Source organism: Eptatretus burgeri, chromosome 10 (assembly GCF_056783735.1).
Source record: "Eptatretus burgeri isolate ZD-2024b chromosome 10, Ebu_testis_v1, whole genome shotgun sequence".
Classification (NCBI taxonomy): Eukaryota; Metazoa; Chordata; class Myxini; order Myxiniformes; family Myxinidae; genus Eptatretus; species Eptatretus burgeri.
In genome coordinates, this window is record NC_140970.1 from 27,834,019 (window position 1) to 27,852,267 (window position 18,249).

At 39.9% G+C, this 18,249-nt stretch overlaps 1 protein-coding gene across 2 annotated transcripts; it reads right to left on the minus strand.

Annotated features, from left to right (window-relative positions):
* Positions 1–4,663: 4,663 nt before the first annotated feature.
* ELOB (elongin B) lies at positions 4,664–18,249 on the minus strand. 2 transcript variants are annotated; one of them, XM_085897571.1, is made up of 4 exons: positions 18,097–18,249; positions 16,944–17,078; positions 16,722–16,833; positions 4,664–5,541 (listed from the first exon to the last, which is right to left on the minus strand). In XM_085897571.1, exons 1-4 carry the CDS (start codon positions 18,097–18,099, stop codon positions 5,429–5,431), a joined length of 363 nt encoding a protein of 120 aa, XP_085753697.1. In that variant the 5' UTR covers positions 18,100–18,249; the 3' UTR covers positions 4,664–5,428. The 2 variants fall into 2 exon arrangements, with proteins under 2 accessions (XP_085753697.1, XP_085753698.1); XM_085897572.1 differs by lacking the exon at positions 18,097–18,249 and adding an exon at positions 18,008–18,031.

Here is an 18,249-nt window from a genome sequence, read left to right on the forward strand (position 1 = left end):
ATACAGGTGCAGCAAGGAGTACATAAGCAGTAAGGTATACACGTGCAACTAATTACCGCAAAATAAATCAGTATAAGCACGGAGTCCGATATACTCTCAATTCTCACCATTCAACGAGCACCAAGTGAACCGCCATTTACTCCCGGAAAGGTCGACGGATAATACCCCCTCGCCGACTCAATCTGTAAAGGGGATTATCGGCATCCTCGATGCTCATGCTCCTATATGCTCATTATATCATATATCGATGCTCATTACCATGCTCCTACAACTCAAAATAATCCTCACTGCTTGGCATGTATGCTTCTGTAGTTTAGATAGTTCATGTTGCTTGAAATGTATACTCCTGTAGTGCTGAAGTAATCATGGTGCGTTAGTTGGGCCTCTAGTTACATTTTAAAGACGGGGAAAATGTGGTGAATTGAAGGTCGTGACGTGTGATCACATGTTGCACGGCTCGAGCACGGAATAGATAAAGCTAAGGTTCGGCTCGGTCGGGGGGATTGTCCCAGGGGCATTGTCGTTTACGGCGGCGGTTCACTTGGTGCTCGTTGAATGGTGAGAATTGAGAGTATATCGGACTCCGTGCTTATACTGATTTATTTTGCGGTGATTAGTTGCACGTGTATACCTTACTGCTTATGTACTCCTTGCTGCACCTGTATCCCCTGATGTGCCCGTAGAAGCAGCTTCAATCAAATGGAATAAAGCCTACACTCTGAAGGTTCTTCTCTCGTTTTCATTTCAATGTAACTAGAGGCCCAACTAACGCACCATGATTACTTCAGCGCTACAGGAGTATACATTTCAAGTATACAGGAGTATACACATCAACCCCAAAACATCAATGTTTGACTGTAGGGAAGGTTTTCTTTTCTTTGAAGGCTTCATTTTGTTTTCTGTGAACATAGAGATGATGTGCTTCACCAAAAAAGCTCTAATTTGATCTCATCTATCCACAGGACATTCTCCCAGAATGATTTTTGCTTGTTCAGGTGTGGTTTGGCAAACTCCAGTCAGGCTTCCACATATATATATATATATATATATATATATATATATATATATATATATATATATATATATATATATATATATATATATATATATATATATATATATATATATATATATATATATATATATATATATATATATCTCAGCAGTGGGGTCCTCCTGGGTTTCCTACCATGGAACCCCATTTAATTGAGTTGGCGACGGATGGTGCGAGTTGAAACTGTCGTACCTTGTGTCTGAAGGTCAGTTTGAATCTGTTTGGCAGTTCATTGAGGTGATTTCTACACCATTCAAACAATCCTTCGCTGCGATCTACGATCAAGTTTTCTCTTGTGGACACATCCAGGGAGGTTGGCTGCAGTACCATGGGCCTTCGACTTCCTAATAACATTGCGTACGGTGGACACAGGAACATCAAGATCTCTGGAGATGGACTTGTACCCTTGAGATTGTCCATGCTTGGCAACAATCTTGTGTCTGACCTCCTCAGACAATTCTCTGGTTTTCTTTCTTTTCTCCATGCTCATGATGGTCCATACAGTGACACAAAACAGCAGAATGAGTCCTTTTCGCTGTTAAAACTGGTTGAATGAGTGGTTTTTTTTATTGCAGGCACCTGCAACTCACCACAGGTGAGTTCAATTCCAAAGTAAAGGAGAATCACCTGCTTGAAATCTAATTATTTCTAACAACTTCGAAAAGGTACCAATACTATTATCTGGGCCATTTTGGGATTCCTATGTGGAATAAGCTAAGATTTCGTAATTGTTTCAGCTTTTTTCGTTTTGTTCCACTGCAAACCAAAGAAATACATATGTGGTTACCAAAAGATTTAATAATTTCAACAATTTTTTGGAAGAAATGGTGCATTATTAAAAAAGTGCAAGGGTGCCAATATCTTTGGCCACAACAGTATAACTACGCTATATTAAGCATCTTTAACCCACTCGGAATCATTTCCACAACAAAATAAAGAGCATTTTGTTAATGTGGGGGAGGGGGGCACTGACATGACATAGTTTACATAAACAGCGTTCTGCCCTTGTGCAAGTTGGTGAAATGACAGTCACAGAAGAGAGGAGTTATTTACTTCAGCAAAGAGATGGAGGTTGTAGAATGTTAAATGGAATATTTCAAACAAAGTAGGATTGGTAAAGCCAGGCAGGAAAGAAAGCCAGGGTGGTGGAGGTGCATCGATGTGTAAGTTGTTTATTTTAAATTCTTCATGTAGTCTGTAATGTATGTATTTGGCATTTGAGACCGATGTCCTATCAAAATTATTTAATAAATACGTGCAGGTATCTCAGCACACTGTCACATGCTCCCTTTATCTGCATGTATTGAGTTTGTGGAAAAGGGGGGGGGGGGAGAGGTGCCCCACTTACACTTGGCTCACGGTTTGCAATGTGAAACTACATATTCAAGACGAAGTAGAATTTGGAAAGGAAACCTCATGCTATAAATCGTTTGAGTTGTTTCTTTTGTTTCCAAATAATTGGTTGTATTCACTGCAGATTTTTCTGAACAGTTGTTGCACATTCCTTTTCCAGAGAAAGTGTGGATGGGAATGCTCATGTTGTACCTTTTCAACAACAATGAGTAGAGGATGAGATATGGAGGGTGGGGGTGATGGGAGGGAAACGAACGGTCAGGATCCTGAAATAGACTAAATCTTAAGGCCTCAAACATACCACAAAAGATAGAATCTTCTAATGGTGGATACATCTGCACCTGGGTTGGACTAAAACTGCCATCCCCAATCTGGGTGCTGTGGTTTAGTGAACAAGGCAATAAAGGTGTGACTTTTCAACTTGAATGGTATTTCTCATGCTCTCCACAATACATGCACCCCACACACATCCTTACTAATTAATAACTCCAAAATTACAATGAAAACAATAATCAAGAGACTGAAGGAATAATATAAAACAAAAAGAGCTCAAGGAGATAGTTGCAAGAGCCATTTGTGGAAGCAACAGAAAAGGTGCCATCATGTAGAAATGTCTGTACTTCAAGCACATCAAGATGTTTTTTAAAAAATCATACACCTAAATACAAATAATAAACAAGATGGGGAAGGAAATAATGCAATTCCAGTGATAATTATGCTCAGCTGTTTTCTTATAATCATTCAATGGACTGCCATTTCATTTCAAACTAGAAGGGTACTTGGTAGATCGCATAACTCTGCCACGCAATGTCTGATCCACAAGAGCATGCACAGAAACATATCCTGCACAGAAAACATATTTTTGAGATATCCTGCACAGAAACAAGAAAAATACGTCGTGCAGAGCACGATACTTGCAAAATCCAACCCCCTCTCCAAAGGTTGCCATGGATACATCAAATTGTTCATTTCATTAAAATTGACAATCTTAATCAAAACTCAGGTCAATCAGATGAAAATTTATCATTTTTCCGATTGAAATCGATTTTAGGAGTTGACCTTTGACCTCAAATAGTTGGTTTCCAAATTCAGTGACGCACTATGCAATTGCTGCTTCATTTTCAGGTTAATCGATGAAAACTGACGATTTTTCACATGGAATTTGATTTTAGAAGTTTGACCTTGAATTGACCTCAAAAAGAGTTTCTTTCCCCATTCAGTAATGGACTATGCAAATCCTGTTCAACTTTCAAGTTAGTAGGATGTAAATTGATGATTTTTCAGTTGAAAATTGATTTTAGAAGTTTGACCTTTGAACTTTTGATCAACAAAAATAGTTGATTTCCCAAATCAGTAATGCATTTGCTGTTTAATTGTCAAGTCAATCAGATGAAAAATGATGATTTTTCATACAAAAAAATTGATTTTTCAAAGTTTGACCGAGTTGACCTTTTGATATCAAAAATAATTGATATCCCAATTCAATGATGCAATATGCAAATCCTGTTCAAATTTCAAGTCAATCGGATGAAAAATTATTTTAGAAATTTGGCTTCAAGATGACCTTTGACCTAAAAATCAATCTGCTTCTCAGTTGAGACTACCTCTACAACTTAGTAAAGTTTCATGACGATCGTTTTGGAATTGTGACCTATAGGCGATAAAGAGACAAACAGACAACAACAAAATCGACTGACAAATATCCTTGAAAAATCTTCGATTTTGCAACTAACAAACAGACAGAAGGGGGTGAAAATATTACCTCCGCCACTGAAGGTGGAAGGAGGTTATAATGATCTCAGAACGGTATCTGGACCGCGATGCAGCATCATTGTCCAGACATTGCACAGCCATGCTCACAGAATCATTACTGGGAACTCGACAGTGCCGCTAATGTAGTGCCCCTTTCTGGTTTGGGCAGGAATTTGGAATTTTTTGGCTATGGTGCTCACGACTACTCAGCTACTCTTCGCAAAGAACAGCGTGGGGTCTTTAATGTCCACCAACTAATGTCGGTAGATAGGACGCCTGTTTAACGCCCATGAGAGGGACGGCACACATATTGAAGAATCACCCAGCCTGTGAAACATCAGGATGACAGTTGAAAGCAGGGTCAGGATTCTAACCAAGGCTCGAGAGCTTAGAGACAAGTGCGCGTACATCGAGGGTCTCGGCCATCCTGTCAACCCTTAAAAAGCAAACAAAAACATTCGGTGTAAACACATACAAACGAAGAAAAACAGACAAACACCAAGCTGCAATATCCCGCAAGTAAGGCAGGTACGTTGTACCGTACTTTAATTCCCCAAGCAAAAGGATGACATTAGTACAACGGATGCATAATCGGTATCAGGGGGTTACATCCATCATGGCGCTATAGACAAAGCATGACATTTGTGTGAAGATAATTAAATAAAAATTAAAATAAAACAACACCCAATCAGCTGCACTATGTGTCTGAGGCACATCCGGATAAACAAAATAGGATGTACCTGTGTGTCACATGATTATCACGATGTGTTTAATCAGTCACATATCGTTCATCCTGACTGTTTACTCACAAAATATGCTTTCCCTCTGCAGCTCACAATATAGCACACTTTGCCTTAAATGGACAAACAAACAAACAAAGAGACCTTCGGTTACAGTTTCTAGTCGAGTGAAGCGTGCATCCAACCAGCCAAAGTTAAGAATGTGTGCACCCATCCGTGCTGAGCCTCCCTGCCATCACGGTGCAAACTCGCTTTTTAAAGGCCAGGAGAGGCCCAGCGATAGCACTACTACAGTCCCTGGGGACAAACGGTGCTCACATCAAAATGTTTTTTTTCCCCAAAGTTTATTCTTCATCGGTGGAATATGCATAAAGAATAGATGACAACACTAAACCAAATGAGTGCATCAACGTGAAAACTACAGTGGAAAAATGAGGTTGCATTTGAAGACAGCAAAAGCTAGATTTTGGGAAGGCAGGGGGGAGGGTTAAGGGGTTATAACTTTCCATTTCTGCTCTCATTCCACAATTCATTGCACAGTTTGCTCATTGGCATTTCCTCCCGCATCTTGTGGCTTCATAACGTCAGGAAGTTCAGGAGGAGATGAGTAAGGTTCCACACGCAAGCCTTCCCACTCCTCCTCTATGGACATGAGCAACATGTGGAAACAAATCAGCAAAGAAGGAAACACCATCCAGCTAAAACAACACTGTTACAAAACCTTAAACTGGATTACTAATCAAACGTCACTTGTATAAAGGCAATGACATTTGCATCTAGTGAGTTGAGAAGACCAAGTAATACAAACCAGCTGATATAGCTGCGTCTACGAATCATGTCTAACAAGACACAATGTGAGCACACTTTTTAAATATACCATCAGAGATGGGGAATCCCCTGCCATTGAATGAAAACGGTCATACATATTCCAGATAATGAGGGAGGTGAATTGGAAACAAGACACCATTTGGTCATCATCTCGAAAAAGTTCCCCAGGGGTGAGGAACGTAGTAACCAAAAATAATTGAAATCAGATAAGCGGTTTTCCATTTATTACAAAAAAATTTTTTCAAGATGGACGCCCATCTTGGATCCGCCATCCCCAAAATCAATAGGGTTCTTCCTTTTCAGGTGGTACATGTGTGACCCGAATTTCAAATTGATATGGCAAACAGTTTATGAGTTATCGCACTCACAGCTATAAATGTTGACGCCGCCCCAGTCTGCCATCTTGGATCCGGCCACGCCCAAAATCAATAGGGTTCTTCCTTTTCAGGTGGTTCATGTGTGACCCAAATTTCAAATTGATGCGGCGAACAGTTTATGAGTTATCGCACTCACAGCTATAAATGTTGATGCCCGGACGGACGGACAGCCGGACGCCCGAGGTGACAACAATATCCCCCTTCCGCCACGTGGCGGTGGATAAAAACAATATCCAAAACATTTACAAACTGGAACAGCCACTCAGTAGAGCACATACCTCTGCCACGCAATGCCTGATCTAGAAGAACATATCAGGCTTAATAAATTTTTGAAATATCATGCTAATATATCGTTTTTGGCCTCGTCTCTCAATTGGGTATTCCAGTTGTTGTAAATTTACTTCCTGATAAAAAGTTTTGTATATCTCCCCCTTGTTTGTGTTTGGTGAATTCACTCTTTTTTTGAGCCACACACTGAACATGTACCTTTTTGTATAAACCTATTATTTTTACTTTTAACATACGAGATATTTTTACATTTTAGACAATAACTCATTTATTTATGTGAAAAATTCCGACAGAGTGCGAAAACCTTTTTAGTTTCCAACATGCACATTTGAATCTTAATTTTTAAAACATAAAGAATCTTTGGAAATGTCTTCACTCTCTCCTCCATTAATTTAAGAAGAAAAAAAGTAAAACTAATTAAAGTCAATTACACAAACATCATCAATAATATAATCTTTTCCTTCTTTCTCTTCTTTATCTCCACTTTCTCGTTTAAATCTTCTCCCTGAAACCGATGTTAATAGTCTTGATGCAAATATTTCTAATAGACTTGCCAATTCTTCGTTTTCCTCCTGCGTTGAGATTTATTAACCTCCGCCATCTTCGAAGATGGATGGAGGTTACTGTTTTCACTCCTTTCTGTTTGTTTGTTTGTTTGTTTGTGAACAGTATTACAGAAAAACTCTGACGGATTTCGACGAAACTTGGTGGGGGGTGGGGGGGTAGGTCTGGTCCAAGGATCATGCCATTAGATTTTGGACTTGGTCCAAAATCCAATATGGCCGCTATGGCGGCCAATTTGAAAAAATATTTGAAATTTTTTTTTTTGCATTTCTCCATGTTTAAAGTGATTTCCAACCCCCCCCCCCCCCCAAAAAAAAAGTTAGAGAAAAAAAAAATTTTGCAACTTTTTTTTTCAACAAAATTTCGATTTCTTTTTTTTTGCATTTCTACATGTTTTAAGTGATTTTCAACCCCCCCCCACAAAAAAAATTGTTAGAGAAAAAAAATGTTGCAAATTTTTTTCAACAAAATTTCGATTTTTTTTGCATTTCTACATGTTATAAGTGATTTCCAACAAAAAAACATGCCAAAATTATAATTGCGGCTGATTTTTGAACTTCAGGCGGATATACCCACATAAAATCAATTTCTGTCTCAAGGAATCTAGCCAGTTATGACGAATGAATTGAGTATGTAAAAGTTAAAAGTAAAAGGGAAAGTTGCAAACTATAACTCTGTGAGCACTGTTGACATCAAATTGAATGAATAGGATATCAGGTTCACTTGAGTGACCTAGCAGTATTGGCGGCGGAGGTTTTGCACTCTACCGAGTGCTCCCACTCTAGTTTATTTTCTGTAATACCATGGATCTTTTTATAATCTCACTGGTTTCCATATTTTTATATTTATTTATTCTCTCTCTTTCCTCCCTCTCCCTCTCCTTCTCTCTCTTCTCTCTCTTCTCTCTCTTCTCTCTCTTCTCTCTCTTCTCTCTCTTCTCTCTCTTCTCTCTCTTCTCTCTCTCTCTCTCTCTTTCTTTACCCTCTCCTCCTTCTCCCTCTCCTGTTTCTTCAACTCCTTCCTCATCCCTTACGATCCTTGAACCACTTTCACCCCATAGAATATTGGTTTTACGAGCCAGTAAGTGAGCACTATATTCGTTATGGGTGTGTGTCTGTCTGTCTGTCTGTCCCGAGCATAGCTCCGTGGGTTTTGATCCGATCTTGATAAAATTAGGGTGCGAGGTTTGTATCATGATCTATTTGTGTTTTCCGGAGAATGGGCGTGCTGCGCCCATTATGGGTGGAGCCACGCTCAAAAAAACATGTGTTTTTAGGGGGTAGCCGGTTTCAAGTTACATCTTCTCCGAGGGGGTTTGTCGAATCTGGCAGGGGTTTCGGTATTTGGTTAGCCCAATGGCACCTGCATAGCCCCACGGAACTCGATTTTTCATTTTCATCCCAAGGTCAAGGTCACAAGGTCACGAACTTAGAAAATGTCAAAAAAAAAATCAATAAATTGGGCATCGAGTTCCTAGGGTTTTCAACTGTTTCGAATGAAAGTTGGTATGTAAGTAGTGCTTTTCGAGTACTACAACTTTCATCATTTACGTTTTTCCCGATTCCCGCCAGTTTGCCCGTGGCGTCCCCTCGAAGGTCAAAAAAGAAAAAACCCAATAGGCCAACACATATGATGATTAGGTACAATCAAACCAACCGTTGGTTGGTTGGTTGGTTGGTTATACCTCACGATATGAATATGCAAGCTTGCAAGGTGAAATTCTGATGTGTTCGGCAGGGTATAATGAATTACGTTCTCAGATTCAAGAATACAGATGTTTCAGTGAGACACTACTACCGTGTACATTGCTCGTGAACCATCACCGTCTCCAGACTTGTCATACATATTGTTGTAGATTTCCTGCCCGTCGGCATGCGAACGACTGCGTCTAACCAATAGCGGTCGCTTCACCCACGGAACGGACAATCCAGTCGCGGCTTTCCGGATCAACGCCGGAAACCAGCCATGGGTGCGTTTTTAACCACACCACAACCTTGTCCGCACTCTGCCCGTGCGCTACAGGGTCCGATTGCCAAATCTTCGATTTACCTAAGCATTCGCGCGGGTAGGTTACCGAGAGATTGTACCTCAATGGGACCGCTTGGAAACGAGCCGCTTAAGCAGCTTGCTTCCTTTTGGGACAACCGATCGGGGTATTATCACGCAGTCCCGTTGGACCCGATCACTTTACCGGCTATTTAAAAACCAACTATATTCCGAGTGTAAGATGGCAGCTCAATTAAGGGAAGAGGACGCAACGAACAGGTTTACATTCACAAAAGGACATTTATTATAATAAAGCACGTACGCAATTAAACAAGGCAAAACACGTATGCAATTATACAAGCAACAAAAGCACGACAAAAGAACTACGACCGCCTATACGAAATGCGATGCAAACATTTACAGCACACGAAGCACTTAACAATTTCCTACTTATTAGACGGGCCCACGGACACACGTACGCACACACACACCCAAGAAATGGTGGTAGAGGCCTTTAATAATGAGCTCCAGCTCGGAGGACAGGTGAGCTGAAACCCAGAGCCGATCTCGAACCTCTCCACCTCGTGTTGTCTTCAAGTTGTTCGGACCCGGGCTCCAGCGAGAGCGAGCTGAATCCAATCGTCGTGAGCTGCGATCCTTCCCGAGCTCCCGCGAATCCTCCCGCGCTTCTCAACACGTGCTGGTGAGACGAGGTGCAGATCCTTCCCGTCGATGCGCCGATCCTTCCCACAAGGAACCACCTCCAAGAAAAGGTCGACGAGTCGCACCAAGCCGGGAAACAAAATGGAGAACAAAGAGCTCCACGAACCAAGAAGAAGAAGAAGCCACCACTCGCAGCTCGAGCCGAGCGACCAGCTCAACTCTCTTCCAAGCAAAGCAGCTCGAAGCAAAAAGCTCTCCCGAGCCAAGCAGAAGCTCACTGAACCACCAAAGCAAAAAGCCTCCAAAAAAGCCTCCTCCCGAGCCAGGCCTCAGCCGAAGCTCACTGAGCCAGCCGAAGCAAAAAGCTTCTGAAGGCCTCAACCCTAACGCAAGCCAAGCAGGACCCGATGGTCTGCTGAACGAAGACTCTCTCCGAAGCAAAAAGCTTACTACTCCAATTCCCCACACGAACAAAGAGAAGAACTCCTTTTATCCTTCTCCCGCCCTTCCCCCGCTCCCGGCGTGACTCATGACTCATGCTCCATCCCCCGCTCAGCCACGGGTGGGAGGTAGTTGTTGACATGAGTCACGGGACGGCAGGGTTCTTCTTGCTCTTTGCAGAAGAGGGGGAGGGATGTCTCCATTGTTCGTTCCCTAACTATTAAATCAATCCGCAGCACATCTAATCAATTTCTGAACATTAAAACAATGGAAGGTGAGCTATCTCGGGAACAAGCACTTATCGACATAGCTGACTAAAGGAACCTGTATGTTGTGTGCAATCGAATTCCAAATTCGTAACAATATATTCATCTGGATTCTGCGATACTCTTCAATCCACAATTCGTTTTTTCACAATAGGAAACCAATAAGATTTGTTGATGATTTCTAAAAGAGCCTTGCGTTTTCTTAACTTAAATTTTTTTTCATTTTTTAACATTTAGTTAAATCCAAAGTTGTTGGTTTATTAACATTAGTATAAAGCCAATCTTTTATTGAAAATACGTCATTCTTATGTTGTAGAACATATTTATTAAAATACCGAATACCCTTTTCTTGAAGGTATGCTTGGACACAGAAATGATAATTTTCTTGAAGCCTTCTTTCTGTCATTTACGTTTCAGAAATATATGACATTAAAATAATGACAGGAAATACCTCCCCACATTCCCATAGTTAAATCAGTTTGTATTCCCTTACTTATTATATATAATCCTGTTAGGGTTAGGGTTGTGTTTGTGTTTTCATGATATAAACTATGGCAAAACCATTATTGATTTTACCCTTATTAAATTCTTTTATTTGTTGTTTGCTAATCGTGCTGCCACAAAACTCATTCTCGGCACCAAGTGGATAATATTCTTCCTTACGAGTGATTTAATTGGTCCAGGTCTTCTCGGTTAATTTTAAATGACCAATTATACCCTAAATCAATCATATCATATCCCCATTGTTCTATTCTCATACAAACGATACACCCTTCTTTACAAAATTTTATTTTAATTAGAACCGTGAATTCTGTATGACCCAGAGATAAAATCAACACTTCTGTATCTTTGGAATACACAGCCGTTTTATTTAAGGATATATATTGTGATAAATCACTTAATCTCACTAAGTCATTCGCATCAGTTGGGCTTGGATAATTTATTAATTTATAAGCATTTTTCATATTAATATTTTTTGCTATACTATATTTCTGTCGTTCAGCCTGTGCCTTTGTGTAATAATTTTATAAATCAATATCCAGTCCTTGGGATACACCAAAGATTGAACCATGTTTACCAACAAAAGTCATTTATATTAGATTAAAAATAATGTCATTAAAAATTTTATTTTTGTTGAGTTGAAATAACACATATAGACATAATTGACCACAACACTTGGAATGTCATTATTGGACTTGAAATGTTTGATAAACACCATTCTGTAAGAATTTTATTACTTCAACAGGTGGTGGAAGACCAAAACTATCAAAATAATATTTGTCTTGACTATTAAAAATACAAACCCAATGAGAATCGTTCCCATTATTATCTTCTAAGTTCATAATAATATTCTTTATATGTTTAGACACGTTTGTTAATTCATCTCTCATACAAATAACCACATTATGAATTTTTAATTTCTTTCAATATTTGATAAGTTCTAAATTTGATGTTGTATGCTTTCCAAATTCTTTAAACCACTCATCAATGCTTATTTATTTATTAGAAAGATATAATCCATTACCCCTTCTCGTTAATTTTACACCTGCTTGTGCGATAGAAGAAAGCATATCTCCAACTAACAATCTCGCTTTATCAGGCAGACTTTCAAGTTTTTCAGCAAAATCTACAATTACACCACTTCCACTAATTTGTTTCTCCAACTCTTTGTTATGTCTTTCCAATTCTTTTTGAGCCCGGAGTTGAGACTTCCTTTCATTGGCAGTTTTCACCGCTGCTGAAATACCACCAGTCAATGCTCCAGCCGCACTTAAACCAGCAAATAAAGGAATTAGAAATGGGAGAAATCCTCCACTCGTCTCTCTTATTGAATATTTCTTCAACAGTGGTTTTGACATTTTAATTTTAAGTGAGCCAGTATCATTCAAGATTTTCACCTGTTCTCTTGTGAGCAAAACATCAATTCTTACTGCTCCTTTTCTCTGAATTGTACTAACATTAATCATACAAGGCTTTTGATTTTGAATACAAGATGATAGTTTATGAAGATTTATTTGATTAACATATACCCCAGTTGGCACTTTACTATTCATTTATTTATCAAAAAAATTATGTGAGACTAATCATAACACCATTATCTGTATTGATCTATAATTCTGTTTCTTCCAAAGGCAAACAATATGTATCAACTTCTTCACTCTCTTCTCTTTCAATGTATAGGGAAGTATCCACTCAATTAGACTTTATAGTTTCCTTTTGAGCATTCAGGTCAATCGCATAGATTGTATACAGACTTTTAAATGCTGTCGTATCCAAAATGGGTTCTTTATTTCCATTGCTTTCACACATCTTTTGGGAAGACTTGTATGCTTCAGCATAATCATTTTTTTCCTAATTAATTTCCGATCTATCTCGTGGATAAAATGTTCCATCGAGAGAAACGCAAAGTTGTTTTTGTGTCTTGATACATTGTATTTATTAAGTGAAAAAAATTGGAGGATAAAATGTTTTAAGCACAGATTCACCTATAAATTAAACAGAATTTTCATGAAGAAAATTTGATTTGAAGCAAAGTTTTGTTATATAAATATGGTGAATACAACGTACTGCAATGTTTGTAATCATGAATATAAATGTTATAAAAAAAACACCTTCAAACCAACAAACACACATTCAATCTTTTCAGACAAATATCTCCACTTGACCAACAAACAAAACATTGTGATAGATGTGATAATGATATTCTTCAAAAAATAATAATAAACACCTTCAATCATGCAAGCACAAGAACAATGAAGAAAGGGAAGGTGCCACTAAATTCTCCATTGAAAACACTGATGGGGCATTTAAAGAACATATAAAAATAAGATTGTTTCGCTTTCAACTTGGACCATCTGAAATCATGGAAGCTGTTGATATGGTTAAACAAAGTATTTAAACTATAATTAAAAACACATTAAGTGAAATGAAAACTTTTAAGTTATATATGGGAGTAAAATTGAATATGGTAAGAGAAGGTGATGAAACTACTCCCTATATGAGGACAAACCCTCACTTTATCTCATCATTTCAAGATTTTGTAAGATATGATGTTTACGATGAACTCCAGAGACAAGAACAAGATGTTGATAACACTGAAGTAGGTAGTGGATTTGCTATTACAAAAATAATCTTTTTAGATACACACACCTTAAAATCAGATCCTCTTCAAGCTTCTTCTTGTATCGATTTACCAAAAGAGATAAAAAAAACTTAAGAAAGCGGTTGTTAATATTCGAAACAAAGATAATTTAAATGTTTTCTATGGTCCGTTCTTGCTCACTTACATCCTCCACAATGGAATCCTGAAAGGGTGGAACATTATAAGAAACACGAGAATACAGTAAATGTTAAAGATTTAAAGTTTCCATTGTCATTGAGAGATATTCCTAAATTTGAGAAAATGAATAATCTATCTGTTAATGTGTATGGATTAACAGATACAAACAAATTTCAGACATTAAAAATTTCAAACCACTATAAAAATGATGAAACACACATTGACCTTCTGTACTTTACTTCAAAGGGAAAATTACATGATGCTTTCATCAAAAATTTATCAAGATTAACCAAATCACAACTATACAAGAGAAAATGGAAAACGTATCCTTGTAAGAGATGATAAGAGATGTAAGAGTCTCAACTCCTTTCACACAAAAGAACGATTAAATCAACATTCAAAATATTGTTGTAATCATAAATCAACCGTAATCAATTTACCAAAAGCAGGTTCAAACATATCATACAAAGATTTTAACAAATCTATAAAACATCCATTTGTGATATATGCTGATTTTGAAAGTATCCTTGAAAAGATAGATACTGTTTCTCCAAATCCAAATAAATCATACACAAATAAATATCAAAAACATACTCCTTATGGTTTGTTATTATATCAAATCATCTGTTGGAGATGAATACAAGTTAGAACTTTATAGAGGAGAAGATGCCTCAGAGGAGTTTGCAAGACGGTTGGAAAAAGACTGCATAAGACTAAGAGAAATAATGGTTAAAACCTATAAACCAATGTCATTAACAAAGGGAGAGAAAAGGAATTTAGAAAGAACAGTATCTGTCATATTTGTGAGGAGAAAATTAAAGAGGTCAAAGTTAGGGATCATTGTCATCTTCCTGGAAAATATGGAGGTCCAGCTCATTCCCATTGTAATCTTAATTGCAAGCCCCCAAACTTTATTCTTGTCTTTCTTCACATCAACGCTCACCATGACACACATCTATTTATAAATTAACTTTCAAAGACATTTGGAGATATTTCTGCCATTCCTAACAGATCAAAAATACTGTTACGAATTTGGGAATTCGATTGCACACAACATTCAGGTTCCTTTAGATAAGTCAGCTATGGCACTTGACACCAGTGTGTGTGTTATTGGTCATTGGTTGTTGTTTCCATACAAGGATTTGAGAAAGTGGAATGGAGCCCTCCCAGGTCTTAAAGTATCCACCTCTATCTATCATCCATCTATCAATCTATCAATCAATCTATCATCGATCATCTATCGATCATCTATCTATCAATCATCTATGAATCATCTATCTATCAATCAATAAATTGTCATCAATCAATACCCCCGAATAAATACCCTACCCCCCTCCCGAATAAAATGCAGCACACTCCTCCCACATCTCTGCCGCTGTCTCTCTCACACCCTCCCTTGAGCAGTGTAGAGCAACATTTGGTGAGGCGTTGCTCATCCAACTCCCACTACCACCTCCCCTCCAGTCCATGAATACACATCCTCCATCCACCTTCGGTGGTGGAGGTAATGAGATAGTCACGCACTTGCTACAATTTACTAGCCCATCTTAAAGATTTCGTTCGTTTCGAGTTTTTATGTGCGCGGGCGAGTATTTGATCGCATGTTTTTGTACGCTCAATCGTGCGTGAACTTTTTGTTCGCCCGTTCGTCTATTGTTCACTCATTTGTTTTTGTTCACTTGCAAGCACTTGCATTAGGTTCGCTCATGTGTTGGCTCGTTCATTCGTGTGCGCGTTTGTTCGTCCATGTGCCGTTCATCCATACCTCTGTCCGCGTTAGTTCGTCTGCCCACATGCCCATGCTTGTTCATTCTTCCGTTCACATACTTGTCCGTTCGCCTGCATGCGCTCATTCATTCAAACAAGCGAGCTCATGCAAACATTTGCATGCACTCGCTCGTTTGTTCGTTTGTGTGAGTGCGCTCGTTTTGGTGGATTGTTGGAGGGGGTGGGTTGTCAGGGCCCTGGTGATGTATGAAAAGTGTAAGAAAAAATGCTAACAAGTTCGTACTGTAGCTTTGCCTTGGAGAGGTATGGTTTTGTACCTATACACGTGAGGTCACTTGTCAATCAAAAAGGGTCACTGTAAGCCTGAAAGCAATTCATTATTTTAATGCATGCAGTCTTGTTTCTGTGAAATTAATTTTTAATGCAGGAATAATAAAGAATGAGTGAGTTCCACCCATGGTTGGAAAGTTCACTAAACTACACCCACAATTTCTATACTACGGCCTCCAATTTAGAAACCTTTTAGAATTTACCCTTTAGAACCATTTCGCATTTACCCTCGAGAACCCTTGTGAACCCCCCCCTCTCTCAAACAGAGCCTTTTACTGTGGAGTGCGGAGGTTATGCAGGTCCTTGCTATTATTGCTGACTATATTCTCTTAGAATTGTGAGTTTAACAGGTGACTATGACGGGTTTCTGTGAAGTGAGTGATAACATGATAGGGGACCAGAAAGCATTATATATTCCACTGTTTCGATGTGGGAATGCCCATTCATTTAGTTTTATGAGCGGGAGGAGGGTAAGAGTAAAGATGGAGCAGCTTTGGAAGGGGGAGATGGAGGCTTTGGTGGGGAAGGTTTGGAGACTTGATTGTGGAGAGGGAATTGATGCCTTATGAGGACTTGGGGTTGGGGGAGGGGGTGTGGGAGAGCAAAGATGGAACAGAGTTGTGAAGGGGAGGCTGAGGCTGTTTTGTTGAGTTGTTAGATTGCATGTGCAAGTTTACTCACAGTACAAGTGTCAGTGCGTGTGCATGCGTGCGTCACCGTAGGGGTGGCGTGTGCTAGTATATATAAATAAAGGAGAAAAAGCTAGAGTGACGCAATCGATTTTTCGTTCAATACTGTATGGAGGGTCTCAAGATAGCAGAGAAGATTTTGCAAATGTTACATGTGTAATATTGACAAATACACACAGTACCATATATGGGAAGTGATCTGAACAAACTGCTGATATGGGAACACAAAACAGCCCAATGGCAACCCAATATTTTACAATTAGTAAGGTCAGCATTGGTACAAAAGGGAGACTCCTATCCCCGTCCCTACACCCAGAGTAACAGGGCATAGCTAACACTGACGGCGAGATCCAAATTGTTCAGTTTAATGAGTTAAACCAACCTCCGAAGCGAAATGTCAAACCAATCGTGGCAGGGGCTTGGGCACGCGCTGTCTGGCTGGTAAAACCACAATCTCCTAAGGTCTTGTCATCATCTAGCAGAAGCATGTCATCCTGTAAAGCACCACATAACAGTGTAAGTACCACCACAAAGTCACACAGCAATTTCTGTTAAAATTCACGATCCCATCAAACCCTCACAATGAGCTTGTAACCCCCCACACCTTATAAAGCCTTTGATTATCTGGTGCTTGTTTCAGAATTCCTTCCACAATCTTCTTCAGTTCCAGTATGGTAGTAGACTCTTTGGCATCTGTGAATATTGTGGTCTTATGCCGACGAATCATGAGAAAAACATCCTGGATCAAAAGAAAACAAAAACGAAAACAAATTAACAATGCCATCAGCAGGTCAGTGTATTCTGGGGTTCCATGGTAAGGAAGCAGCGGTTTCTTGGTAAGGGTTGTGCTGGGTCGTTTGCCGTTGCGCTGGACAGTACACACTGAAAAGAACCAGTCGCCACAAGGTAACACCGACGGTTCACAACACCTTTCACTTTCACCACCACCACCACCACCACCACCACCACCACCACCGAGTATGTGCTGGGTACACAACGTCTGCTTTACACTCATCACGTGCTGGTGGAGGAAGACCGATCCACAAAGGCCCATCGATTGTAGACCATGTGGACCGTGGACGGCTATGGGACCAAGAGAAGCAAAATGCACTGAATTTGAACAACTCGTACAAGAAACCACGAGGGTTCTCATTTCAGCTTGTAAACACGTCCTATTTCACTCGGTCTACGGCAGAGTGTGTGTGGTGTTGAAGGCCTATTCATCACTAAGGCGACCATATGGTATTCATAGGCGCATGCTCGCACATGGGACAGCCAGCTAAACTGTGGATGGACGCAGCAGGACCACGGTCTTGCTCGGGCCATTCTCCGATGATTAGGCCACCGCAATCAATGAGAGACCTTCGAGAGCGAGCAGGGTTCGTGAAAGTCCCGAGGCCGGTTAAAAAAAAAAAAAGCAGAATGGTGCGCAGGGCCCCGACGACCCAAGCTCCTCACCACGGACTCCCCGGCGCTTATCCTAAAACACCCGATCATTGGAAGGTTTCTTCATCGTCGGAATGTCAGCTGCAACCACATTTTTGGGCCACCACACGGACCTGTAACCGCGAAGCCGAAGATCCCCGCATCAACCGGTTAACGGCCTAGCTCATAAACGCCTAGACTAGTCAGATCAAAACAAAGCCAAAAACGTCCATAATCTGGTACCGGCAAAGTCCGAGGGAAGACGCTGCAGTAACGCGCTGGTCAACCCTGATAGCAAGAAACATCACCAAAGCAAAAGCAGGAAACCTCACCATGTCTACAGGCCGGGCCTCCCACAATGCCGTGCGCGCGGCATGCGCGAATCTTCTTCACCGAAACGGCCTTTCAAAGCGTCCCCCCCTCCCCCCGCACGAAAAGGTCGCACGTGCTTTCCTCCGTACGGAGATCATTTGCCGAATCGTCTC